Source organism: Eutrema salsugineum, unplaced genomic scaffold (assembly GCF_000478725.1).
Source record: "Eutrema salsugineum unplaced genomic scaffold, Eutsalg1_0 scaffold_2, whole genome shotgun sequence".
Lineage (NCBI taxonomy): Eukaryota > Viridiplantae > Streptophyta > Magnoliopsida > Brassicales > Brassicaceae > Eutrema > Eutrema salsugineum.
Window position 1 is genome coordinate 5,162,975 of NW_006256829.1, and position 25,879 is coordinate 5,188,853.

At 36.6% G+C, this 25,879-nt stretch overlaps 6 protein-coding genes, 2 long non-coding RNA genes and 1 other non-coding gene across 12 annotated transcripts; 7 read left to right on the forward strand and 2 right to left on the reverse strand.

Annotated features, from left to right (window-relative positions):
- Positions 1-234: 234 nt before the first annotated feature.
- On the forward strand, positions 235-2,633 carry LOC18018164 (transcription initiation factor TFIID subunit 8). The gene is made up of 3 exons (XM_006400017.2): positions 235-506; positions 734-2,002; positions 2,499-2,633. The coding sequence occupies exon 2, from the start codon at positions 863-865 to the stop codon at positions 2,000-2,002; it is 1,140 nt and encodes a 379-aa protein (XP_006400080.1). The 5' UTR covers positions 235-506; positions 734-862; the 3' UTR covers positions 2,499-2,633.
- On the reverse strand, positions 2,311-5,973 carry LOC18018165 (protein LONGIFOLIA 1). 2 transcript variants are annotated; one of them, XM_006400019.2, is made up of 5 exons: positions 5,783-5,973; positions 5,415-5,470; positions 3,656-5,332; positions 3,427-3,568; positions 2,311-3,273 (listed from the first exon to the last, which is right to left on the reverse strand). In XM_006400019.2, exons 1-5 carry the CDS (start codon positions 5,937-5,939, stop codon positions 2,495-2,497), a joined length of 2,811 nt encoding a protein of 936 aa, XP_006400082.1. In that variant the 5' UTR covers positions 5,940-5,973; the 3' UTR covers positions 2,311-2,494. The 2 variants fall into 2 exon arrangements, with proteins under 2 accessions (XP_006400082.1, XP_024011465.1); XM_024155697.1 differs by having other exon boundaries at positions 3,427-5,332.
- On the forward strand, positions 4,797-5,803 carry LOC112086682. Its single transcript, XR_002899546.1, has 3 exons — positions 4,797-5,132; positions 5,221-5,442; positions 5,719-5,803. It is a non-coding gene; the product is annotated as an uncharacterized LOC112086682 (long non-coding RNA).
- Positions 5,974-14,164: 8,191 nt separating the features above from the next.
- Positions 14,165-14,943, forward strand: LOC18018166 (protein SPIRAL1-like 4). 2 transcript variants are annotated; one of them, XM_006400020.2, is made up of 3 exons: positions 14,165-14,224; positions 14,340-14,611; positions 14,714-14,943. In XM_006400020.2, the coding sequence occupies exons 2-3, from the start codon at positions 14,378-14,380 to the stop codon at positions 14,804-14,806; spliced, it is 327 nt and encodes a 108-aa protein (XP_006400083.1). In that variant the 5' UTR covers positions 14,165-14,224; positions 14,340-14,377; the 3' UTR covers positions 14,807-14,943. The 2 variants fall into 2 exon arrangements, with proteins under 2 accessions (XP_006400083.1, XP_024011868.1); XM_024156100.1 differs by having other exon boundaries at positions 14,174-14,224; positions 14,349-14,611.
- Positions 14,944-15,235: 292 nt separating this feature from the next.
- On the forward strand, positions 15,236-18,015 carry LOC18018168 (eukaryotic translation initiation factor 3 subunit M). Of its 2 annotated transcripts, XM_006400021.2 has the most exons (10): positions 15,236-15,448; positions 15,805-15,934; positions 16,055-16,193; positions 16,307-16,519; positions 16,601-16,739; positions 16,884-17,034; positions 17,132-17,241; positions 17,332-17,429; positions 17,505-17,574; positions 17,666-18,015. In XM_006400021.2, the coding sequence occupies exons 1-10, from the start codon at positions 15,356-15,358 to the stop codon at positions 17,780-17,782; spliced, it is 1,260 nt and encodes a 419-aa protein (XP_006400084.1). In that variant the 5' UTR covers positions 15,236-15,355; the 3' UTR covers positions 17,783-18,015. The 2 variants fall into 2 exon arrangements, with proteins under 2 accessions (XP_006400084.1, XP_024011867.1); XM_024156099.1 differs by having other exon boundaries at positions 17,332-17,574.
- A 628-nt stretch (positions 18,016-18,643) lies between these two features.
- LOC18018169 (COBRA-like protein 4) lies at positions 18,644-20,617 on the forward strand. The gene is made up of 6 exons (XM_006400022.2): positions 18,644-18,845; positions 18,935-19,014; positions 19,107-19,563; positions 19,697-19,844; positions 19,938-20,215; positions 20,301-20,617. The coding sequence occupies exons 1-6, from the start codon at positions 18,755-18,757 to the stop codon at positions 20,582-20,584; spliced, it is 1,338 nt and encodes a 445-aa protein (XP_006400085.2). The 5' UTR covers positions 18,644-18,754; the 3' UTR covers positions 20,585-20,617.
- Positions 18,899-20,716, reverse strand: LOC112086718. Its single transcript, XR_002899586.1, has 4 exons — positions 20,478-20,716; positions 19,713-19,811; positions 19,264-19,533; positions 18,899-19,171 (listed from the first exon to the last, which is right to left on the reverse strand). It is a non-coding gene; the product is annotated as an uncharacterized LOC112086718 (long non-coding RNA).
- Positions 20,717-21,295: 579 nt separating this feature from the next.
- Positions 21,296-21,368, forward strand: TRNAF-GAA. The gene has a single exon. It is a non-coding gene; the product is annotated as a tRNA-Phe (tRNA).
- A 742-nt stretch (positions 21,369-22,110) lies between these two features.
- Positions 22,111-24,822, forward strand: LOC18018170 (solute carrier family 25 member 44). Its single transcript, XM_006400023.2, has 6 exons — positions 22,111-22,556; positions 23,117-23,498; positions 23,583-23,779; positions 23,896-24,043; positions 24,220-24,376; positions 24,499-24,822. The coding sequence occupies exons 1-6, from the start codon at positions 22,495-22,497 to the stop codon at positions 24,522-24,524; spliced, it is 972 nt and encodes a 323-aa protein (XP_006400086.1). The 5' UTR covers positions 22,111-22,494; the 3' UTR covers positions 24,525-24,822.
- Positions 24,823-25,879: the final 1,057 nt, after the last annotated feature.

Below are 25,879 nucleotides of genomic sequence, written 5' to 3' on the forward strand. Positions count from 1 at the left end.
GTGACTTCATCACACGAGTAAGATTTACGGAGTTTTTCAAACAGAAAAAAAAAAAAATATATATATATATATATGGAATGGATCTTGCTAATTAGTATCACTGGAGCGAAAAAATGTATTTTAACTAAAAAAAGGAAAAAGACACGTGTCAGAGGATGGAGATTTGTGACGGGATCTCTATCTGCTCGGTCGTGAAGTTATCATTCTCTCTTTCCTTTAATCATCTGCTTCCGCTTATAAGTAAGGACGAAAAACTCACACTTTCAATATCTGTCTCTCTCTCTGGATCGAGGGGTTTAAGCTGGGTTTAATCGCTCTCTCAGCCCTTGAATTTGGCGCCTTTCCACTTCGATTTGGGTGTCTTGGTTCCTCCGCAAGCCCTAAATTTCTTCCAATTTCGCTCCTTCTCTAGTTTTTTCGCCCCTGGGTTCCGACTCCGTCCGACCCTTCTTCCTCGTTGATTCTGCTGCACCGGCGTTTTGACAATGGGGAAGGCTTACTCTCCGGTAAGCATTTCAATTCCGTTTATCGAATTCTCTTTAATTGGTGCGCTCTTATGTCGTGAACTTTCTAGGGTTTTGCTGGGGAGAGTAGTGGTTTTTTTTGGGGAAGAATTGATCTTTATTCAAGTTTAGTTTTCGTTACCTGTATTGGCCAAACGGGTTCTTATAACTCAATTTTTATTTCAATTCGATGTCGATTCTGATTTTGTTCCCTTCTTTTGCGCTTTAAGGTACCGAGAGGAGAACTCGTGTGGGAATGAATTAACAATATTTCTGATCTCAAAGGAATGCGCATCTTGAGTTGATTCAAGAAATGGTTCTACATTTTACGCTGTGCAAAGTTGTAATAAGGGTTGAATATGACCAATGGAGGTGGGGAGGGTGGAAGTCAGCGGAGAGAATTACACGGGAAAAGAAATCTTTTTCGTGGCAATGATTTTGCGTACGCCCTAGCTAGAATGGCCGTGGCTCAGATATGCGAGGGAGTCGAGATTAGCACTTATCAGGAATCACAGGCACGCGAAGGTGCGAGATTCAGTTCTTTCCAAGAGTCTGCGCTCGAAACACTAACCGACGTAGTGATCCAATACATTCAAAGCATTGGGAAGACTACGCAGTTCTATGCTAATATGGCTGGTAGAGTAGAAGGTAATGCTCTGGACATTGTTCAAGCACTGGAGGATTTGGGATCTGGATTGGGTTTCGACGGTGCCCCTGATGTTGAGCATTGTCTTGCTGATTCTGGTGTGGTCAAGGATATTATTCGTTATACAGGTGAAGCGGAGGAAACGCCGTTCGTTTATTCTCTTCCCCGTTTCCCTTTCAACAAAGGGAAAAGACCAGCTCCTAGCTTCTCTGAGATTGGAGTAGAGCCACCAGATGAGCATATTCCAGTTTGGCTTCCTGCTTTTCCCGAAACCAAGGTGTCTAACGGGTTGGAGGAGACTAATGTTGACAAAATAGAAGGAGATATGCGAAGTAAAGAATATGGACCGTCTTTGGCGAACATGCAGGAGTCTGTCGACGTTGATAGGTTAAAAGTTCAGAAATCTATGGATCAAATAGATGTTCAGAAACCAACAGAGGAACCGGAAGGCAACCCATTTCTTGCGGCACCTGTTTGGGTTGGAGAGAAGAACGTGCCACGGGTGTTTTGCCTGTCGGAGCTTCCGAATGAAGAAGTTAGCATTAGCCACGTTCCTGAGAAACAAATGAACAAGAGCCATCATATTCGACCCCTTGAGGCAGATGCTCCATCTAATGTGATCAACGAGAAGACCATTTTAGCTGAAACAGAGGATGGAGAGAAAAAAGATGGTGCAAGAACACAACGAGCTTTGCTTCGTTTCAAGATTGGGACTCGAAAGGCCTCTATGTGTTGGAAGGTAAAGCCGAGCTTAGAGGAAAAGGGTTGGTTTGAAGAGGATGGAGACAACAAGAGCGAGAAGAAGGTAGAACGCGAAGAAAAGCGGGAAACTATTGACACAGATGTAAAATAGGTATTTTGTCAATTAGAATTTGTAGACGGAATATCTATGCATCTTGAGTTTAGTGATAGTTTGCAATTGAACACGTGACTCGTTAGGGAAAAGAGATTTTTTACTGACTCAAACTGCTGGAGGAAGAGAATCATGTTTGGTCTTTAGCATCATTTGCTGGTGAAACATTCTTTTTCAAATGGAGATAAAATATCCTCATTTCTAGTGACTATCGATTTTCCTGTAGGCGTTACAAAGTTAGTAAATCAAACTTATTTCGGAATTGTTGGAAAAGAAGTGGTGTCGGGTCTTCACATTAATTGAGGTTTTCTGAAATAATCATCTTAATACAACATCATGAGCTTTATCCTGAGTTGAGTTTTTACATAAACAACTAAGAAGAGAACACAAGAAAAGGTTCAGAGAACTAAGAAACCAAATGTTCTCTACTCTGTAAAATCGATGATTTTGATTCCTTCATTTACAATTCTAAGTGATGATTAATAATGCATACTAGCTATGGAAAAGCTGCCCGGGTTGCCCACTGAGCATTTTTGGAAAAGCTGCAACTTCGCTTGTCACAACTTCACTAATCAAGTCCTTGAAGATTAGCCTCTCAATGTCTAACACTAACCCCGGTGTCTCTCCTTCAATCTCCTTCCAGTTCATGCCTTGGCTTTGCAGGTCCTCCCAAATGAGGTCTTCATCGTCTTCATCCAAGATACACTTTGCTTTATCTTGTAATTGATCAATCTCTGAACACAGAGTTTGCAGAAGTTCTTTCCCTCTTGAACTTTTTTCAGTTGTCCTCAGCGGCCTGATCGATGATATCATGGATGGTTGCTTTGTACATCCTTCTGCAGCGAATCTGCGAGCTAAGATCTCGTTGATGGTGTCAAATACGAGCTTCCTCCTGCTTCTGTCTATCAGGTTCGCTGTCTGTTGTTGTCCAAATCCTCTGGCTTTGTGTTTGTCGTCCTGTAGACTCAGATTGCTTGTCTTGTTCTGTTCTAGGACAAAGAAAAGGCTCGGGTTGATTGGTAGGTGTGCTTGGTGCAGCTGAATGCTTATCATGCTGTAGTCGATATCTCTTAGAAGCCCTGATGCCAGCAGTATCTCTGAGATGTACTTGTCGTCACCATTTTTGAATTCAACACCTTCATCCATGAAACCCATAATAGGTTCGGCATCAGGCTGCTTACTCGCGTTATTCTCAGGCCACACAATCGATCTACATATGTTGCGCTGCTTGTTCATCCACTGGGACTCTTCAGAACCTAGATTATCGTCCTCTGTGGCAAGAGAAATAGTAAAGGTGAGAACTTTAACCAATCAAAACTGGCAATCTGTTTTGGATATATGTAGTTTCGATAAATGTAACGAGTTCAATACCAATGATCATATCTCGGAGAAAAATTGCATTTAAAAATTTCTCAGTGACTCACCTTTGAAGACAATGGATATCTTCCTCACAGGGGATGGTGACTCATCTTCGTCGAAGGCTACATCAAGAACTGAAACCGGGCTGGGCTGCTCCACTGTAATTTTGAGAGGTTTTGGCAACGACCTCATTCCCAACTCTGGACTCTGCATTGATAAACAGATGAGATTCAGTGAGACATGTAGTAGTGAACAACTTGTGTCGTGAATTTGAGATAGAAGAAAAGCTTGTACCCTTTGTTTTGGGGTGTGCTGCTCGGTGATGTCGTTATTCCTCTCATATTTATATCTACTTGTACCTTCGATGTCAAGGTTAGAGGTCAAACTTATGTTGCTGTCAGATCTTAGACTTCTCAAGTCACTGGTTTCGTCACTGAAATGGTCTTCGGATTGCTGCTGAACGCGAGATTTTATCCCTGGTTTTCTTCTTGGGGAAGCTGACTCTGTCTGTTGCCTACTGAGTTGTTGTCTCTGGATCTTGTTTGGCTCTGGTTTTGGAGACGTTGGTCGAGACTGCTTCTCGAACGCGAGCTTCTTTGGCTGTGTTCTTGGGCTCACACTAGGCTTCTGGCTCTTTCCTGACCTCATCATGTCGCTTTTCGATTGTAAAGGTCTAGTAGTAGTGTTTTTCGTTGCAGAATCTGTCTGGCCCTTGTAAAAGCCCGGCCTCGGTGTCACATCCATGCCGCTCTGCTTCCTCTGAGTGACTTTCTGGGTTTGCCTCAGGTTTGCGACCTTGACATTTGGTAAAGCAACACTCCGTGGCGAGAAAGAGGTGGAACCACAATTTCCTGTCTCTTTGAAGACTGCAGCCTCCGCTGCTTTCATAACCACGATGGAGGAAGATCTTAAATTCTTGGACGACGGGCTTGTTGTTGCAGATGGAATGGGCTGATCAGCTCTCTGCATAAAGTTGGTTGAACTCAGACTGTTGTTGTCATCATCTTTGCTTATCAACTGTTGCGTCTTCTCCATTGCTTCAAGTATTTGCTTTAGAGCTCTGAGATCTTTCTCAGACTTCTTGAATTCAAGCTGCGAAAGCCGCTTCTGTATCTCACCATAAACTGTCAGTGTAGTAGCAGCGTCAGCTGCTATACCTTGGGTCTTGGCACCATCCACTTGAGACCATGGGGCTGCTTTCATTGGAAACTTAGCAGGCATCATCTTCTTGACTGAATCAGAATTTCTTGATCTTTGTAGATCTGCTTCCGCTCGAGAGGTTGGCCTTGGGGAGTCACAGAAGCGGTTCTGGTTCCCTCTGTTCTGATCGTTCACAGACTCGTCTGGAATGACTTCAAGACCCATTAGTTTGGCAACGACACTCGATGTTGTTCTTCTGTGACCCGTTACAAACTCTTGCGGCTCTGGTGAACAGCTAGATCTTGCGCTCCTAAATGAATTTGATCTACTGTCTAACGACAACCTTGGTGTCTCTTTCAACTTGGCGCCTGTTTTTCTCGCCTCTCTCTCATCATAAGAGAACCGAGGACTGTCTTTCAGCTTCACTACTCTGCGTCCTTCGCTCCATTCATTAGAATTCCGAGATGGTGATGATTCTTTGAGAAGAGACACATTAGCTCTGGCTGATTTAGGCTGCTGAGACAAGTTTTCTTCTTCATCTCTGGTTCTTGTCTCCTTATGAATGGAGCTTCTCACAAGCTCTCTTAAATCACTCGGCATCATTAAACCGCCCAACCTTGGCGACCCGTAGGTTGGTTCTCTTACCGGATTCTCACCATTATTCGTTTGAATCAAGCCGGGTTGTTCGAACTGAGATGTCGTGGTGCTGATATCTGCAGATGAGAAGCTCGAGGAGCATGGTGAAGAAGAAAATGACAGCCTCGAGGACGATTCAGAGGAGGCTCCCCTCTGTTTCTCCTTTGCAGCCTTCTTCTTCTTCTTACTCTTCTCCTGCAATTCCAGTTAAAATCATTTTTTAGATCCATTTTCTTCCGTGGAAATTATCATATCTCTGCTGGATACAGATTCTTACCGTTTCCTTGCTGTCCGTTGAAATATTGGTATCACCAACACTGTCACTTGCTTTGCCTGCCAAAAAATCCCAACTCAAATTTAGCTTTTAACCAATACTTAGTTGCGTACTTGCGTTAGATATAAACCTATAGATAAGTATAGCGAACTTAGACACTATGACCATCTATAGACAAGTCATGTTCTAAAGCTTTGGTTTCTTTCATTTGTGGTCCTGAATCTTAGATTTAGGATCTTAGTCAGAAACTAGAATACAAAAACAACGTCTTATGTTGAAGAACTTTTCTCTGAAACTTTTTCTTCAGGTTTTAATGGATATGATGACATTGCAAGGAAAGCCTTAAGACAGAGAAGGGAGAGAAATGTTACATGAAGGCAGAGACTTGAGCTCATCTCCGGCGCCGGCAACACGTCTCGCCGGATAATGTTGCCGGTAAAATACCTGAAAGATCCCATTCATACATCCAAACTGTTTATTCAGATTTGGATTCTCATCCGACAAGTTATACAAAAGCTTCGCCGACATCTTCTTCTTCTTATTAGCTCTGGTCTCAGAAGGTTTTGACTCTAAAAAACAATGGAACTCTGGGATTCTCTCATATCAGTTCTTGAAAACCTTTGTTTAGTGTCTCAGAGGAGGAAGAGGGAGAAGAAGAAGAAGAAGAGACAAGAGGACAAAGAATAACCCAGCATTAAGACAAAGGTAAAGCTACTTGTGAAGTTATGACCAGACAAGATATTAGGTTTCTCTGTGTTTGTTCTCTTGGAGGGTTCCTTGAAGAAGAAAGAAGAGAAGAAAAAAAAGTTTTTTTTTGTTTGTGATGTTTCAGAGAAATGAGTCTGTAAAAGGCAAAGAGCTCTCCCTACAATTATATGGAGAAGCTTTTGAAGCATATATAAACATCCGTTATGAAATGTATATACACATGCGTGTACACATGTATACGTGTGTATCCGTAGATTTATACATGTAAGAGAATGTAATTGAATTATTTAATATTTTAATAATTTTAAAATAAAAATTTATGACGAAGCACTGAAAAAAATCTGCTTGGGAATAATGAGGTATCTATTTTTTATGCATCTTGATGAAAGTGATGCACATGAAAGCACAGACAAAACTAAATTCTTTTTTTTTTCTTTTTAATTTAGTAAGACAAATGATATTGGATAATCCCTTATCTTTGTGGGTTTATACGATAATCCGAGAATTTTTTCATTTATTTATTTGAATCTGTGGCTTTTTTTTGGTAACCAATGGTGAATATATCCACACTTTTTTTTACATCCTACTCTTATTCATTTCTATAAACACAAATTAGATGATAGAATCACTAATATAAATTTTGATTATTGAACAGAGAAAGGCAATAAGAAATGAAAAAAAAAAGAGGTTTCCTTACACATCCATGTGGACAACATAATGTGGGTGGGTCTCAGAAGTCTTTGGTGCCCTTTTACATATGCATGTGGAGTTTGTCAGAGACAGACAGCAGAAATTTTTTTTTTTTTTTAAATGTAGATATATAAAGAGAAAAACCTAATAAATAAGAGAGGAAACTAATGGCCAAAAACAATTACAGTTAATTGTATAGGAGGAATAAAGTGGATTGGTGCACTGGAAGAAAGTTTGCATGGTCTTAGATTGGTGGGTCTTACAAAAGAATTTTTTTTTGGGCTTCACAAAAATATAATTTAATTCTGGAAATGGAATACTAATATTTTAAAGAGTCATGTTATCATAATTCTGATTCTTTCGAATTACATATCTTTTTTTATACATTTAAAGTGAACTACATATATCATAGCCTAGTGAGTTATAATAATGTTTCCGTTAAATCATAAATCATATTTAGATTTGAAAATGTGCACATGTAAGTTATAAACGACCAGATATATATTTTTTATATTTCGAATAATGTATCATTATATAAGGCATAATAATGAACTTTAATTTGAGGAACTTAAGCTTCTATTATGAGGTAGAATAATGTCTTTTTGGTTTTTGTTTTATTTAGAGTTTAATACATTGATTTGAGAGTTTATGTCATGCGATGTACTAGTTAAACACCTTTTGGGCGGATCACGTGCTTTTGTTCAACTATGTGCTGTGAACAAGGTGGGGTTTGTGAACTTATTTATTTGTTTTGTATTATAATGATTTGATTTATTTTATCATTTTTAAGAAATTAAGCTGTGGTCTTGGAAGTAACCAAGGAATATGCTGCACATGGGCAATTAGTGAGAGTTGCGAATCAAGAATCATCATCCTAGTCGTTACTAAGCGTGTTTCAGGTTCTTTCTTTGATTTATAGTGATTTAACCGGTTATTTGGATTGGAATGCAGAAATATACGAGTTTATAAGTTACTGCAACTAATAAGACGTATCGGTTCTGTTTCTGAAAAGATTAAGGTCGGACGAGTTTAACCTTTGTAATCGAAATAACAAAATCATGAAAATATTAAAAAGATTGAAGAATATAATGACATAATTAATGTGTTTATGTCAACGAATGACATATTTTAAATTAAAATAAAACTTACCACATATGATGGTAAAGTTTATATTAATTAAAAAAAGTTTATATTAATTATCATTAGCAGAATAGTGAATTGACGGAACATACATCACAATTCTCGTGTCATCTGTAAAAAGTAAAAACATATGGAGGCGCATGTTAGTAATAAACTACTCATTTTATTTGTTAAAGATTCAAAACTATTCATATTTATGCATTTTATTTTATATGGTATATATAAATTAAAAATATATACATACATACATCTATTGATAAAATGATATAAACGTAACTTGTAATTATCATTTCTTAAAAAAAAACTATTTTCTATACCATACAAATAAATAAGATTATTAATCCTCTATGAGTTGGTGTATACTTAATCGATTTTCATTTTGTCGTTGAAATAAAAACGCAGACATATGCAAAATTACTTAACCTTTATATATGAAAGATATTTGTCGTTCCCAAAGATCTTGATGTGTTTTAGAAACTTGAGAATGCGTGAAAAAGAGAGTACGAACGTCGAACTAAGAAGTTGAACATGGACCTTGTTTTGTTTCGGTAATGTGCTTTTCCAAGTTGACTTTTTGCATTGACCCTTAATTCCCAAAACGGTACATATGTATCACACATCAATCACGCCATGCATGTATCGTCTATGACTATGACATCATGTAAGTTGAACCCATTCATCAGAATCAATCAAATTCTTTAAAGTCCACATATGTTCATGACCAATGAAATATAACAACAATTTTTTTTTGTCAACATATAACAAGAATCAAGAAAAATATATAACAACAATATATATATCCATTATCCGTACGAATGTTTGATCTATGCTACGTATTTACACTGAATTTAAGAGATGAAAAGTGTTTATATAGGGTAAACCTACGAAATGGAAACAAAAAGAAAAGTAGTGGGAAACGATAGGCAAGTGCAACAGAAAATAGAAGGGAAACATGATCACATGAAGCAAAAATCAACTTTGATTTGAAATAGCATACGAATATTATTGTTAGTGATTACGTTCAAATAAAATCAGACCTCGTAGTGTGGTTTCTTTTGTGACAAGTCTCATTATTCATTTTAATTCAATTATTGGCACATGATTATCACCCACCCTTTCAACATTTGTTGAGTTTCACCATTAATTTTAAGTGTAGGTTTCTTTTCTCTTTGATTTTGACAAGAAACACTACACGCACAAATCATTTATGTAATGTGTACTTACACTGTATATTCATGTAAAATTTGTGATAGAATTTTTTTTTTTTTGAGAAAAAATTTGTTTAACCAAAACAGTATAGTTCTATACAATTTTCCATATCATTTCTTAATTTAATCTAGACTGAACATATATGATAGAATAATGTTAGTATTGGGTATGTAAAAACTAAACGTGTGAAAAATGAAAACCATTTAGATGTAGGTATCAAACTATCAGAGTACGTAAGAAAAATGCAAGACAGCTAATTTAACGAATTAGAGAAAGTGTAATTACTTAAAAAGTTAATAGTTGAAATGAATTAATTAAAGCTAAATATACTAGGGAAAAATGTTGTTAATTTCGTTATACATGTGTATGCAAATGGCAGACAAAGTCATAAATTCTGTCATAGAAATGCGATTCGTAAGACTGTTTCTTAAATATTTATGATTTATCCCTAACTTTTTAGGCATTACTAATATAAAAGCAATCTTTCATATAACGTACATATTGTTTCGCTATACACATCAATTAGGTCAACTCATGGAACATAGATAATAGACATCGCCGGGAGTATTTTCATGTTCCCTAAGGAACGAAAGGCTTTTTTTTTTCTTTTTTTTTTTGTGGCAAGACGAAAGGCTATTTTTTATATTTTTTCTGCTGATATATTTTTAAATTTTATCTACCTAATTAGGATTAAAACTGAAATAATTTCTAAAAATTTGTATTAGAAATCTAAAATGACACTTAATTTGGAAAAAATCATAAAAAATATACTATAAAACATTTACTAAAAAGTGTGTTATCAATGAACATTGGTTGGAAGTTGAACCAAGCCATTACTATTAGGTACACTATTAATGGTATGGTGTATGGATTAAAATGGAAAATAAGAAAAGTCAAGAAACAAATTACCAATTCAAAGCATGCAAGTTTTGGCATCTACATTACATTTTAATGTATTAGATAATAGTTCTCATCATATATATGCACATGGCAATTTGGTGCTTCCTTCGTATATACTCAAAAACTTATAATATCAAAGCAGTTGGTTAAAATACGAGCCAGCACTGAAGGTTGTTTTGGTGAGAGGATCTAGTGGCTAATTAAAAAACATGATCACTTTGATACTCCCTAAGCATATAATCCTAATCTGCCCACTACTACCAAACTCTTTCTACGCAGAATGCCTCATTGGAAAGTACGAAAATCAAACCATGATATTGCTCGTAACTAACTAAGATTAGATCAGATATTTTAATCAAACCAACGATGTGATCTACATTTTTCGGTCTATGAGACTATGAAGGATTCTATAATGATTATAGCAATCTTTCCACTTTTTAGATTTTATTTGCTGGATTTTGATCTGCTTAAAAAGCTTAAAATGGGTGTGTTATAGATTTTAATTCACAGCATAAGTATTTAATTATATAAAATCCATCACATTCACAGCATAAGTTATTGGTGTTCTGTATTAATGTACGAACCAGTTTTCTTACAGAATTGTCGTCCCATAAGATTAACTCTTCGTTCTTTTTTTTTTTTTTGTTTTGAAGGAAATTAACTCTTCCTATTTTAAAAGTAATCTTAATTCTGTATATCAAGGTTAGGATTAGAAGTTTAATTGCGTGTCTAGACATCGTTCTACGGACTGTCCATTAAGACATTTACCTTCATGTGTGGTTATCTAATACGCAAATCATCGAATAATATATATAACGAGTTGATGGCAATAGAAAGCTTAAATAATACTCTCTGTTTTGTAATCTAAGATTTTTTTTTAGCAAAAAAGCACAAAAATGAAGATAGTTTTTTTTTCTTTTCAAAAATTAATGAATACAATTGGTTATAAAGTAGTACAACAAAATTAAAATTTGCCTAAAAATAGAGAACATCCTATGTTATAAAGCAAAATTAAAAATTTAAAACACCTTATATTATGAGACAGTCAGCCGTGTCGGAGATTTCTCTAACTACAAGCGAGAAAAAAAAATTGGCCTTTTAAAACTCTTTTTAATGCAGGTTATCCCATAAATAATTGGCAAAAAGAAGAAAAAAATGACAAATATGCGCTTGAGAAGAATTGAACCCAGACAAACTTCTAACCAGACGTGTTTTCACCTATTCACAAACCATTTGGACTAGCTTAAACTCTAAAACATTAGCTCCAAAAAATTATTTAACTTCTCTGGCTTTGAAGCATATTTTTCATTAGCCTGTGCTCGACTCTGGAGACAGATGGAGTTTAGATAGTCAGTCGTTCATTTTATTTGGTTAAGTTGTTCCAATCATATGGGCTTTCCCTTTTTATCTGCTGCATCCATAAGCTAATTCAAAAGCGCACAAGTATGCTGTACCTTCCGAACTTTTTAGTTCATCTCCTCTAGTTTTCAATTAATTTACTCATTTAAATTCCCAAAAAAAATATTATTTGAACACATGTGACGGAACTGGAAACATAGTAACAATAAAAATAGTATAAACAATCAATCACATTGAAAACATTGATAAACTGAGAGCATGGAAACCATGTAAGCACCATATGCTTTTCTCAGCCAAAATGATGCAACTCTTTCTCCTGTTATTTATCTTTTTCACTCTCAAATGTATATTCAACTCTACAAAACGATGTTAGTTAAATTATATTTTCGATTCAAAGATTCAAACTCTTAGACCAGCTCCAACGCAGGGTTTAAAAGTGGGGTTCATCAATTTTTTGGATTTAAATAATATTAAAAAGCTCAAGTTTGAAACAGTCAGTCTCTTCCTGAAGAGTTTGAAGAGTCCATTTATTTGGGGTTCAAGATGACATGGACATTTTTGGTTGGTCCACAAATAAGAATGATATCTCAAAATAATTAATAAAAAAATGATATCTCAAAACATTAATAAAAAAATCCAAAAACCCCATTACGTCGAGTTCAGCGTTGGAGCTGCTCTTAGTGTTAAAAAAAAGATTCAAACTCTTACTTTGATAAATAAGGCCACTAAAAGTCGTTCACACTCAGTTAAATATATATATATATATATATATATGTATATAAGATGCAAATAATACTACATCAAATGGTGATCGTAAGTGTTGACGCTAATTAAATGATTATTATAAAACATAATGTAGTTATGACTCATGATGCCATTTTTATTAACCTCGATATCTTATCTTTAACTTACATCGAAATCAAGTCATGTCATCTTGAATTTATTTATCCATAGAAATAAAACTTAAATGTATTGTTTTTAAAACAGCACTATCAGAAAAAAAAAAACAATATATTTTCTTTCATCAATGTAGCAGCAGGTGAGGGTGTAAAAGTGAGGGTGTTTCTTCAGTATTTCACATGTCCATTGCCATCCTTCAACGTCACTTATAAATCTAAGTCAACGAGAAAATCTCGTCCGTAGGATGATGATGATGATGGTCATGATCAAGATCATGATGATGATCGTACATATTGTTATGGTCCCTGAAGTCATGGGTTCTCTGGCAACGCTTTCAAGTATTGTGGTTAGCTCCTTTGTCAGAGTTTTGAGGAGCTTTTTTTATCCTCTTTTTGGGTTTATTTATCAGAAACTAAAAAAAGAAAAAGTGGAAGATATTCAGGCAAAGTTGACAAAAAAGAGAGTAATTCCGAAAAGCTCGCACTAACTTGATAAGCTTCGAATTTCTACTTCCAAAAGTTACAAGAAAAAAACAAACATTAAAAATAAAATAAACAAATCATGAGAGAGTTATAGCGAATAGGCCAATAAACTTAAAGAAGCTCAAGTAGGTTGGGCTTACCTTTTGTATTCTTTATAACATAAGCTCCCTTTTACTTTTTCTATAGCTAAGCCCATTTCAACACAGCCAACACTTTTTCTGGTGGGTTTATAGTGTATTCAAACAGATCCATCTGATCGTCCATCAAAGAGGAAAGTCGTTGAAATGTTAGAGGGACCTGTAGAGGCTCTAATTTGCAGATTCCACCTACCTAAGCCTCTATCTCTAGGGTTTACCCGCAATGTTAGTTTCAGAAACTGTTGAAGAGAGTCACTTCAAGCTTCCCAAAAAACGAGTTAGAAAGGTGAACTCTTTCCCGTTGCCAAGATACTCTTAAGCTTTCACAAATAAGCGGTTCAAGATTATTGTAGAAAAGAGTCAAGATAGTTTAGAATCTTCCTTAACTATATGTATATATATATATATATATATATGATTTTGTTGGTCATATTTTTTGATAAAATATTTGTTGTTTGTCAATGTAGATAACATAATTATTGATTGTACATTCTTCTTCTTAGCTGTGAACTCCCATTAGGATATGCAAAATCATCATGTGATGGACGAGAAATGTTAGGGAAGACTAGTATAAGATCTATAAGAACATAATAATAATATATAGACATCTTGCATAATGGTCTGCCTCTATTCGTTACCTACAATGTACATGACATATGTATTTTGTGGGTTGTCATTGTTATTCTGGAGATTCTAGCCTTTTTAAAAGATATAAATCAATTTTAATACTACGTATATAACCATGGCTACAGACGGCTTTACAACAAACTAAAAAATTGTCAAAATTATTGATTTGACTAACATTCATTCCAATTGGAAAAACATTAAACTAACATCATTAACAAAATACTGGCAGTAACTGATGACTAAGTGGTCAATTCTCCAATGTAATCACTCCTACCATGTCTAGAGGATCAAGCTCTCATGAGGTGAAGAAGTTATCTAAAGACACAGGGAAAACAAAAATATTAACTTCAAAAAATTGTATAATCATTAAATCAACTGAACGGTTTACCAAGCAGAGTCTCTCTTTTACTTGTAGTACTTTCTCTTTTATAGTTTCATCACTTTCACCCAACAGAAAAAACCGGTTTGATCCTAAAACCGGTATAAATTTATAAGTGATGCACCAACGACTTAACCCCACACGTGCCTACCATAACTTCATGTTATCCCACCACACATTATCTTACACGTGTATATATATGTAACATGTGTGTATCTCCTTGTTCCTCTGCCTTGACTTGCGGCCAATCGTAGAAGAAGAGGAAACAAAAACCAGAAAAAGGTTATTACGAAGATCACGAATCTACTCTCTCCTATGTGTCTTTGATGGTTCAAAACTATCTAAATTCATATAATTGATCTATATTCTTCTTTAATCTAATGTTAAACACTGTTAGGATTTCAAGTATCGGCGGCGGAGTTTTCTCGCCGGAAAATGGGGAAAGCTAGAGGAGTTAACAGTGGCGGCGGAGAGAGCTCTCTTGGTTATCTTTTTGGATCTGGCGAGTCTGTTCCCAAACCCAACAATCCCACCGCGACCACCACCACCACCACCGGAGATAAAAACAAGACGGAGGAGGAGGAGAAGAAACAGATGTCAGCTGGTGTAAGAGGAAGTCCTAATAACTACTTCAGAACAGAGGGACAAAACTGTGGCAACTTCCTCACGGTATTAATACAAGATCTCTTGAGTTTAAAAGTTGTATGGAGAATCAGAATTCGAAACAGAGTTAAGTAACACAATGTTCTGTTTTGGTTTTTGAGAAAACAGGACCGACCATCTACGAAGGTTCATGCTGCACCAGGTGGAGGATCTTCTCTGGGTTACTTGTTTGGATCTGGTCCTTCTGGATCTGGCAAATGATTTTGTATCTTCCACGACGATCGATATCTGCATTTGATCCGTTGAAAAAAAAAGTGTAAAAATTGTAACTTTATTTCCTATCCTTGAAACTGGTGATCGATATTTGTGTTCATGAGGAAAGTTATGGATTTGGCCGTTTCTTGTGTGTTTTCAAACAAAGATTTGTCAATTTATGGCTCTTGAAGTCTAAAGATCTCGAGAACGTGTTTCTAAGTTTTCAGTAAGAACCAAAAAAAACATTGACAAACCTTGCTCACTGGATCGCCAAATAATAGGAGTGGACTCTTGTTACTCATGACCGTTCGATTTTATACGTTAATGTTAGTGCACGAATAGCCGTTGGATGGACAAAAAGTCGTTTTTTTTACCTCCTTGTTTAATTGTTGGACCGGATTCGGTTTAAATCTTAACCGAAAAAGATGTAGCGTTGATTAGGGTTTTCATTTGTTCCTTTGTCCCTCTGCTCTGCCCTGCTGCTGAAGAATTTCTCTCTTACGGATTTAGGATTAGGTCGAGAAAAGAACCAGAGATTCGAACCACAGCAGAAAAATGACTACAATTGTTCCCACCTCCGAAGAAGATCCTTCGCTCGCCATTGTCCGTTTCACTTCCCAGCTTGCCTGGGCCGATGCAGGTCCCGAGGTAGAGCCCTTGTATCTGGATCATAAACATGTGCAAAGGATTGATTATTTTGGACGTTCCAATGCATATATATATATATATATATTGAATTCGAAATCGCTAAAGTTTGTTTTTTTTTTCTGGGAATATATGCGGAAATTAGATGTTTTCAATTGGAAAATTTGGCGGTTATTTTGGATTTTGATGCATATGACTATTGCGAAGTATAGTCTACTCTTATCCAGCTGAAATTATTCGAACTGAACAGCTTCGTGTTCTAACCACAATGACTAATTGAATACTGCAGTCTCACTTGATTTCATAAGAATTTGGCGCAGTGTGGAGCTGTTCAATTAACGATTGTTTTCTTTGCTTAGGCTGCAGAGCCCCAAGTTACTAGACTATGCAGTGAGGCAGAGGAGTCTATAGTAGCTGGAAGGTGGCTGGATTTGGCAACGTTAATGGTAACTTCAGCTGACTTGGTATCATCCAAGATCTCTGAAAAAGGTCAGTCTTTTATCATTGTATCATAACAACACTGGCCCATTTGTTTGCTAGAGTCCTTTCTCGGCCATAATACTGTGTATGTTTGTTGGCAGAAGTTTGATGTTGTTTGCCTCTTACCAGATCTTGAGTGTACCTACACCATAATTTGCAGCCTTGTCAAGAATGCGAAAAGTCCTGAGGAAGTCCTTGAAATGGTGAAAGCTATAGCTTCTAAGGTTGTTCAGCAGCCGAATGACAAAGCTTCATTGCTTTTGAAAATGTATGATCGTGTGAATCTTTGAGCTAATCTGTCGTAGGATTCTTTTACCATATGTTATAGTGTTTCATTTATGTATTACGCTCTTCTCATCTGCTGTTTGTCTCTCTGTACAGCCTCTTCAATCTTTATAATCTGCTGGACCACCCAAATGCTCGTTTTCAAGTATATATGAAAGCGCTGGAACTGGCTGTGAATGGGAAGGTCACTGAGTATATAGTGCCTTCCTTTAAGAAGATTGACAGCTTCTTGAAAGAGTGGAATATTGACATCAACGATCAGCGGAAACTATTTCTTGCCATTGCTAATGTTCTAAGAGAAAATAAAAGGTACTGCAACAATGTTTCTTTCCTCTCTTCTCTGTTTACGTATACCAATGGCCTCATGCGTTTTCTTAAACAATATTCCAGTTTGGCCAAAGACTCCCTTGAGTTTGTGACAAAATATTTGGCGACTTTCTCCGATGAGGATACACAGGTCCTGAGTGAAGCTAAGGAGGAAGCTGTTCGAGCAGTTATTGAATTTGTCAGGGCTCCCAATAAATTTCAGGTATCGTGTTCATATTTGATTCAAATGTGTAAAATTATTCCTCTAAACTTGTTACTGTCATTGAAAGTGTTAGCTACTGCTTTTTGTTCAGTGAGGTATTTTGATTTGAATTGCAATCCATGATTTTCTTTTTTCAAATTGCAGTGTGACTTATTAGAGATGCCAGCCGTTGCACAATTGGAGAAGGATCCTAACAACGCACCAGTTTACCAGCTACTGAAAATCTTTCTTACTCAGAGGCTGGATGCATACATGGAATTCCAAAATGCAAATTCAGGATTTCTGCAAACCTATGGTACTGTTCTTATCCGGTCATAAAGTCCAGATGAATCCTTGGTTCTTTAGTGAAGCCTTAAGTATTCAGCGTAATAAGCCATAGATGGTATTCGCAGGGCTTATCGAGGAAGATTGTTTGGCGAAGATGAGATTGTTGTCACTGGTGGATTTGGCCTCAAATGAATCTGGCAAAATACCTTATGCCTCTATCAAGAACACTCTACAGGTGAATTCTTTTGCTTGAACAAGACAGGAGACGTTGATAACCTTTTTTCTTTCATTGCTTCTCAGACTCATAGAATTTGTCGGGCTACAGGTAAATGACGAGGAGATTGAATTGTGGGTGGTTAAGGCAATAACCGCAAAACTGGTTGATTGTAAGATGGATCAGATGAACCAAGTTGTTATTGTCAGGCAAGTTCTATACGCTTCTCTTTCGGTTTATATGTGTAAAGCCACACACATACTCATACTTTTCATTATTTACAGCCGTTCTGCTGAGCGTGAATTTGGACAAAAGCAATGGCAATCTCTTAGAATAAAGCTTGCAGCTTGGCGGGTAAACACAAAATCACGGTTGCGATATTGAGAATGCTGATGTAATAGTAAACCATGTTCATTTTGTTTCATCTCGTTTTGTGTTTGTGCAGGACAATATTGAGAATGTCATCAGCACGATTCAAGCAAACAAGGTAACAGAGGAAGGTACTCAGGCATCATCATCATCATCATCATCATCAGCAACCCAGGGATTGACTGTCCGTTGAACGATTTCTTTGACGAAGAAGCTCTTAGTTTGAAGACCCATTTTGTCATCTCAAAAGCCGTTTATTGTATTCTTTGCAGAGTTTTTTTTTTTGGTATTGTTTTTTTGTTCTTGTTACTATTGAATCTTTTGATTCGGCTATGCATACTTCTCTCTTAAGAGAGTTTTCTTCGGCCAAATCCCAAAATGTCCATCTTTGCTTCCATCTAATGACTATACGTATTAATGATCCAACGGATAATACTGTTAAGAACAATTCTACCTGATATCCAATCTGATAAATAGCACGAATACAATTACTGCTTCTTTTAGTTTTTTTTTTGTTTGCCAAATTTATGGAATTGTAGTAGGCTTTTGTTGATCTCTGAGGGTAAAAAAAGTAACACAAGTTGACCTATCAAGAAAGAAAACACAGAACCTCGTTATTTTGATATTTTCTTCAAATTGGTATAAACTGCATAAATCATTTAAGATATAGCAATTTGAATGTCTTATTAATTACTGGGAATAAAATTTGGAAGGGAAAGTTATTAGAGGAGAAAACAGGAAAGCTTAGTAAGATGGTAAGCTAAGTTGGGAGATATGTTTGTGTCAGAAGTTGACTCATGGTCAGCCCCCACTTTTTCTTTGTTTTCAACCCCAAGTTACCTTCTCACTTCTCATCTCTTAATCATTAGGGTTTCCGTTTCTTTTTCTTTTCTATAAAAGAGAAGACAGTTGAGATGTTGTGTTCGGACAAGAACACGTCAGTTTCTGTTGCTGTTTTATTATCAATCACCATAAACATTGCTTAAAGTTATGGTAAACAAGAAAGAATAAATTTGGGAGAATGCAACAACAAGTAGGTAAAGCCCATCTTCAGACCAAAAAGACTCTACTATAATCTGTGAAAAGCTTCTGTTTAAATCCCATAAACACATCAATTTCAAATTCCTGAAGAAGAAGAAACTAAGGATAAAGAACCCTATCTAAAATGAATTTCCTTGGATATTTCTTAGGAAATTTACAGAAGATGAGGCTCTTCTTCTGCTTCTGTTTCTTCTTCATGATCATTCTTAGTGCAAGTGAGTTCTGATTATTCATTTTCGCTCGTTATCTGCAAAACCATAACTTCCTTTTTCTTATTCTATGATTTTTTGTTTTTGTTTTACAGCTGCATATGATCCATTGGATCCCAGTGGGAACATTACAATCAAATGGGATATCATGTCCTGGACAGCAGATGGCTATGTGGTAAGAATCCTCTGCACTCTTGTGCGTGCGTGTATGCGCATTTGATTACTCGCACAAACTCTCATCATTCTGTACACTATATGCATTTGCAGGCAACGGTAACAATGAACAACTTCCAAATGTACCGCCACATACAAAACCCGGGTTGGACATTAGGCTGGGCATGGGCAAAGAAAGAAGTGATTTGGTCAATGGTTGGTGCGCAAACAACAGAACAAGGAGACTGTTCCAAGTTCAAGGGAAATGTACCTCATTGCTGTAAGAAAACCCCAACAGTCGTTGACCTCTTGCCAGGTGTCCCTTACAATCAACAGTTCTCAAACTGTTGCAAAGGCGGTGTAGTTGGAGCTTGGGGTCAGGATCCATCATCCGCTGTATCACAGTTTCAGGTTAGTGTTGGTCTGGCTGGAACTACAAACAAGACTGTCAAGCTTCCTAAGAACTTCACATTACTTGGTCCCGGACCTGGTTACACTTGTGGTCCTGCCAAAATCGTGCCATCTACCGTTTTTCTCACGACTGACAAACGGCGAAAAACACAAGCTTTGAGTAAGTAAACTTAAAAGGGTAAATCAAGAAGAAAGAAAAATCTTAACTTGATCCAATCCATTTAAAAACCATCAATTTTCATTATGATTCCTTCGTCTATATACATCATTGATCCAAACTTATGCTTCTGCAGTGACATGGAACGTTACCTGCACATACTCACAGTTTCTAGCCAGAAAGCATCCAAGCTGTTGCGTCTCCTTCTCTTCTTTCTACAACGACACCATAACTCCTTGCCCGTCTTGTGCCTGTGGTTGCGAGAACAAAAAGAGCTGCGTAAAGTGAGCAAAAAGAAAAGCACAAGTCAATTAAATTCAGAAAACTCTTTCTTATCTCCTAAACTGAAACGACATTATTATTTTTTTTTCTGGCAGGGCTGATTCTAAGATTCTAACCAAGAAAGGTCTCAACACACCGAGAAAAGACAACGCTCCTTTGCTACAATGCACACATCATATGTGCCCGGTTAGAGTTCACTGGCATGTTAAAGTGAACTATAAAGACTATTGGCGCGTGAAGATAGCCATCACAAATTTCAATTACCGGATGAATCATACACTATGGACTTTAGCAATTCAGCACCCAAACCTCAACAATGTGACTCAAGTTTTCAGCTTTGATTACAAATCAGTTGCTCCTTATGGATCCATAAGTAAGTATCTCTCTCTCACTACAACTTTTAAACCTTTTGAAACCCAAACATTGCACGACTAATTTATTAAATCTTTTTTATGCAGATGACACTGGAATGTTCTATGGAACGAAATTCTACAACGATCTTTTAATGGAAGCTGGGCCTTCAGGGAATGTTCAATCAGAGGTTTTGCTACAGAAAGATCAAAAGACTTTCACTTTCAAGCAAGGTTGGGCTTTTCCGAGAAAAGTTTACTTTAATGGCGATGAATGTATGTTACCTCCACCAGATTCATACCCTTTTCTGCCAAACTCTGCACGAGGAAACTTCGCTTCTCTCTCGACACTGTCACTCACGATTCTTCTTCTTCTATTAATCTCAATCTGATCCTTCTGGGTTTCAGAAACAGTACCAGAAACAGAGTTTTACGAGTTTTTGTAACAGAAAATGATTAGAGATGTCTAAGTTTTTTTCTTTTAAATCTTGATCACAGCCATTGATTGAATGGTTCTGTAATCTGTACTTCTTGATCGATTCAAAGCCAATTTGCTTTTGTTGTAGAAACACCTGTTTCTTCCACTTAGCTCCATGGAACAATATGCTACTACTGAAACATGGAAGAATTGAAATCTTAGATCAAAACACTATGTATGGATGGTATGAACTGCCTAAACAAGAATTCTTGAACAGCGAACAACCAGAGCTATTACTCACTACATCAAAAAAATTTCCATTAATGAAAGATGGAAATCCAGTCAAATGGAACGATTGTATTTTGTTGTGACCCGCGCCCGCTACGCGCCTTTGAGTCGAGTGCATTTCCATCGGGAAGGATTCAATCCAGCCACAGGTTCCCGCCAATGAGACTCCGCTTGCGAGCTGAACTCTTTTTGGCATCATTCGCAGTGAGAGAAGAGAGCATACGCAGTGAGATCTTCTTTCAAAAGAGATTCGATTCGGAACTCTTATATGTCCAAGGTTCAATATTGAAATAATTTCAGAGGTTTTCCCTGACTTTGTCCGTGTCAACAAACAATTCGAAATGCCTCGACCATCTAGGACTCAAAATCCTCGTGTCACCAGTTCAAATCGGTAATGGCCGGGATAGCTCAGTTGGTAGAGCAGAGGACTGAAAATCCTCGTGTCACCAGTTCAAATCTGGTTCTTGGCATAGGAGTGATTAATTTTGATAAGTTTCTATTCTTCAAATTAAACGTATTTTTAGTAAAGTTTCTATCAACAACGAGAAAAAAACAACCAAATGGAAACAGCAACCAGGAGGTGGGCTTGGAAGCAGCCATCCTTTGAAACATTGACTGAGAAAGAACGAAAGGCTATAATAGTCAAAGCACTTTTTTATTTGGGCCATATATATACGCGCATTATACTATCGGCCCAAAGTTTTTTTTTCGGTAAAAAGTTAGGCCTCCTTACTTTATTATTGATATTTACGTGTTTCTATTATATTCGCATATGTATAAATTTCGTTGGTCCGAAAAGGCGGAAGGTCAAAAACGGCGTTTTGTTTTGGGAGACGCCTTTTGTTGGAAGATATTTTCTCGAAATGGCTCTATAAAAGAATAAATATCATTTTTTTTGGTCGCCAGTCTATCATTTGTTCAGTCTACAAATTTTTTTTCAATGTCTGAAAGAGTATTTTAAGAAAAACCTATATAATGAGTCCTCTGATTGAATATGAATTTATAGCGGATAGTTCTAGTTATTTTAAAATTAACTGTTTAACGCCAATGAGTATCAACGAGCTAAACAAGTACGGTTTTGCAAAATATTTATATTTACACAAAATAATGCTAAAATACGGTAAGGAGAAACAAATGAATTTATTTTACATGTAAATTGATGTATGTGAAAAAGTTGAACTTTGATGCAGCAAACATAAAAACTGTTAAGTGTCATAATTTTGTTATACAAATAAATTGTGAAATGAATAACAATTCTTGGCATATACTTATATCTGTGAAATAAAACAACGCCTTTTGATCGGAATCTGAATATAGGATTGAAAACTATGCAGCTAACCAAACGCTGACGTTCGGTTAAAAAACGCGTCTGCGTTTTTAAATTCTCTTCTTTGTGTGTGTGAAAGTACATTTCTTCTCCTGACGAATCCCATTAGTTTTGTTGAATTTGCCTCCAAGAAATCTGCAATTAGAAGTTTCATCTCGCCGTCATCGTCGTCTTCTTCTGCTGGTCTTCGCTTGATGCAGATGCCTTCCTGAGTCTTCGGGAGATTTGGTAATTTCGCCTCCAACTCAGTCTCGCCGCATTTGAGAGTCATGACCACGCCGCCGAGTTCTCGAGTCGCATCTTTTGGACAGACGGAGATCAACTGGGACAAGTACCTTTCCGTTTTCCATTGATTGATCCGACTCTGTTTTTTGTTTTGATTTGTTCTTCTAGGCGTTGTTACTCCGAATTGTTTATTGCTTCGATCCAGTTTTTCGTGATTCTGTGATTGGTTCTTTGGTGGATTTTGGTTTTTTCGGATTCCCTTGGCCAGTGGAAATGAAACAAATGATAGTTCAAAGATTTCTGAAATTTATAGGAAATGATATGTTCCTAGGGCTCATTGCTCAAGTTGAGCAGCTCGATTTCAGATTCTCAGCCATTTACCTATTTGTTCTCTGGTTTTGAATCAAAATCTTTGTTTTGTTGAAAGATCTGAGAGGCCTAAGATTTTTAAGGCTCTTAATTCTTATGGTATAATCTGAATTTGTGCGTCTAAGTTTCTTGGAAACGTGTAAGGAGCCACAAAACTTAAAACCAATACCAAAGTGGCTGTTAAACTTCAAGTGTTACTGGAAGAATCATACAACAGATAATAGTTCTTCTTTATCATTAGTTATCTTACAGAGAAGTTGCTTGAATTTTTCATTCTCTCTTTCCCTTTACTTGCAGGCTTGACAAAAAGAGGTTTTACGTTGTTGGAGCTGGTCTCTTCACTGGTGTTACAGTAGCTCTGTACCCTGTCTCCGTTGTGAAAACAAGGCTTCAAGTTGCTTCTAAAGAAATTGCTGAGAGAAGTGCTTTCTCCGTGATTAAAGGAATACTGAAGAACGATGGTGTACCTGGTCTGTATCGAGGTTTTGGTACTGTAATTACAGGTGCAGTACCTGCAAGGATCATCTTTCTAACTGCTCTGGAGACCACAAAGATTTCTGCTTTTAAGCTGGTTGCACCTTTCGAGTTAAATGAACCTACACAAGCCGCCATTGCGAATGGAATTGCAGGGATGACGGCATCTCTTTTCTCACAGGCCGTGTTTGTCCCAATTGATGTTGTATGTATTATTACACCACTTATGGTTTGTAAGAAAAGCGGCTCATGTTGTGATTGTTAACCCCATGTCTCCTATTTGCTGCAGGTTAGCCAAAAGTTGATGGTGCAAGGATACTCCGGTCATGCTACATATACTGGTGGTATTGATGTTGCCACAAAAATCATTAAGTCATATGGCCTAAGGGGATTATACAGGGGATTTGGCTTGTCTGTTATGACCTATTCCCCTTCAAGTGCTGCTTGGTGGGCTAGCTATGGATCAAGTCAGCGTGTTATCTGGAAGTAAGACATGAATGGTGTGATATATTGATGATAGTTTTCATTTTAGTTTGACTGCGAGAACTCTCGTTTCTCTGGATCCTTTTTTCACTGATCCAATATCTGCTACTGTTGGGCAGATTCTTAGGCTATGGTGGTGACTCAGAGGTTACTACTGCTCCTAGTCAGTCAAAAATTGTTCTTGTCCAAGCTATTGGAGGAATTATCGCCGGTGCAACTGCATCCTCAATCACAACACCCTTAGACACAATCAAAACGCGACTGCAGGTATTAACTATTCCCCTTCATAATACAAAAAAACTTGATATTTTATATTGAAATTGTTTAGCTCTCATGAATTTAATCAAGCTCTCGGGTCTGATGTACTAGTTCTCAATCAGAGAACTACGGGTATTGCTACATATATGAAAACAAGAATAATCAAACCATAAATCTATATTCAGGTCATGGGACACCAAGAAAATAGACCTTCAGCGAAACAAGTGGTGAAGGATCTGATAGCACAAGATGGTTGGAAAGGATTCTATAGGGGTTTGGGTCCAAGATTCTTCAGCATGTCGGCTTGGGGTACCTCAATGATATTGACTTACGAATACCTAAGTAAGAATCTTTCCTTTTATACTCTCTTTGAGCCATTTCCCAAGACAGTCAAGATCCTTCTTTTGAGCTGCTTACTTCTTCCTTCTCTGGCATATTCATTTCATGCTTGATTGTTTTTCCAGAGCGCCTGTGTGCAATAGAAGATTAGGAAAGGCCACCCTCACTACTGTTCGTTGGTTTTTCTCCGTCGACTAACTCGAATAGACGCATAAACCCGATTCAAATCTTGGTTATTGGGAGCTTCCTCTTTTTTAACAATTGGGCCATTCTTTCAACTTTGAAGTTTGAGTTCCGTTATTGTAATCATTCTTTCAACTTTGCGTATTGGAGTGTATTCTTACAGCAGAAGAAATTCCTAGATCATGGTCTTCTGCTTTATTAGCTTCTGTGAGTTACAAAGCTTCAAAACTTGGAAATAGCACTATGAGTATAAGTGGTTTTTGAAATTCCATTTTGCAAACAGTTCACCAAATCTTATAATCATATGTATAGTATATGTGTTGTCATAACATCCAGAATTGAGTTAGTTTTGCTTGAAATGACTTCTCAATTGGATCACTGTCTTCACAAAACTATCCTCAATCTCCGCCTGGACAAATGATTTTGTTATATCTGTTCCCATTTGGTTATTCAGTTGGGTTCAATCTTTTACCTAATCACAAATATTAATTTTGTATACAAAAATATTAATTTTATATACAATCATCATCATTATCAAACTAGAGAAGTAGCAACCATAGGCAACTAAGGCAAACCATAAGAACGCTTACTGGGCTATATTCAGCCCAAATACTTTAACATGTTGCTCTGCTTTTTAAGATTTTGGATTACTTATATCTGGGCCAACAAAAGCCTATCGACATATATCTCATGGTTTTTTCGTGACACTTATATATATATATATTCTCATGGTGATTTTTTTTTAAGTATATTCTCATGGTGATATAAAATTAGTTAAGTAAAAATATTTTAGATACGGGAAAATTCAAGATAAACACTAATGTATACGAGAAAACTAGAATATTCGTGTACTTAATTCTCTGAAATCTCCTACTTTTCTTGTGATTTTTTTTTTCTTTAATCTAAAAAACAAATCGGAATAGAATCAAATATACTAATGTGTCATCGATACTCGGTAGTAACTTGAACATGGAAGCTTTTAATTATTTTCGGCAGACTTTTTAGATAATTATTTAATATTTATGAAATAGCTATACAGTGTCCATCACCTACGTGCATGTATTCTCTTTTATATGATAGTTACATGATTTATGCAATAATCATAGACGACGTGCGTCTACGAGCGGTCCACGATCACGACGTAAGGATTACGGTCCACGTCGTAAGGATTACGCTTCAAATTTTATAACTTTAAAATTCTATATGTTTAGAATGAATGACTGGTAATTATTTAGAAAAAAAAGAATGACTAAATTTGTTTGAAAAATACAAATATCAGAGTATTTTATCAAATGTTTCGTATCTAATACGAATCATTATAGA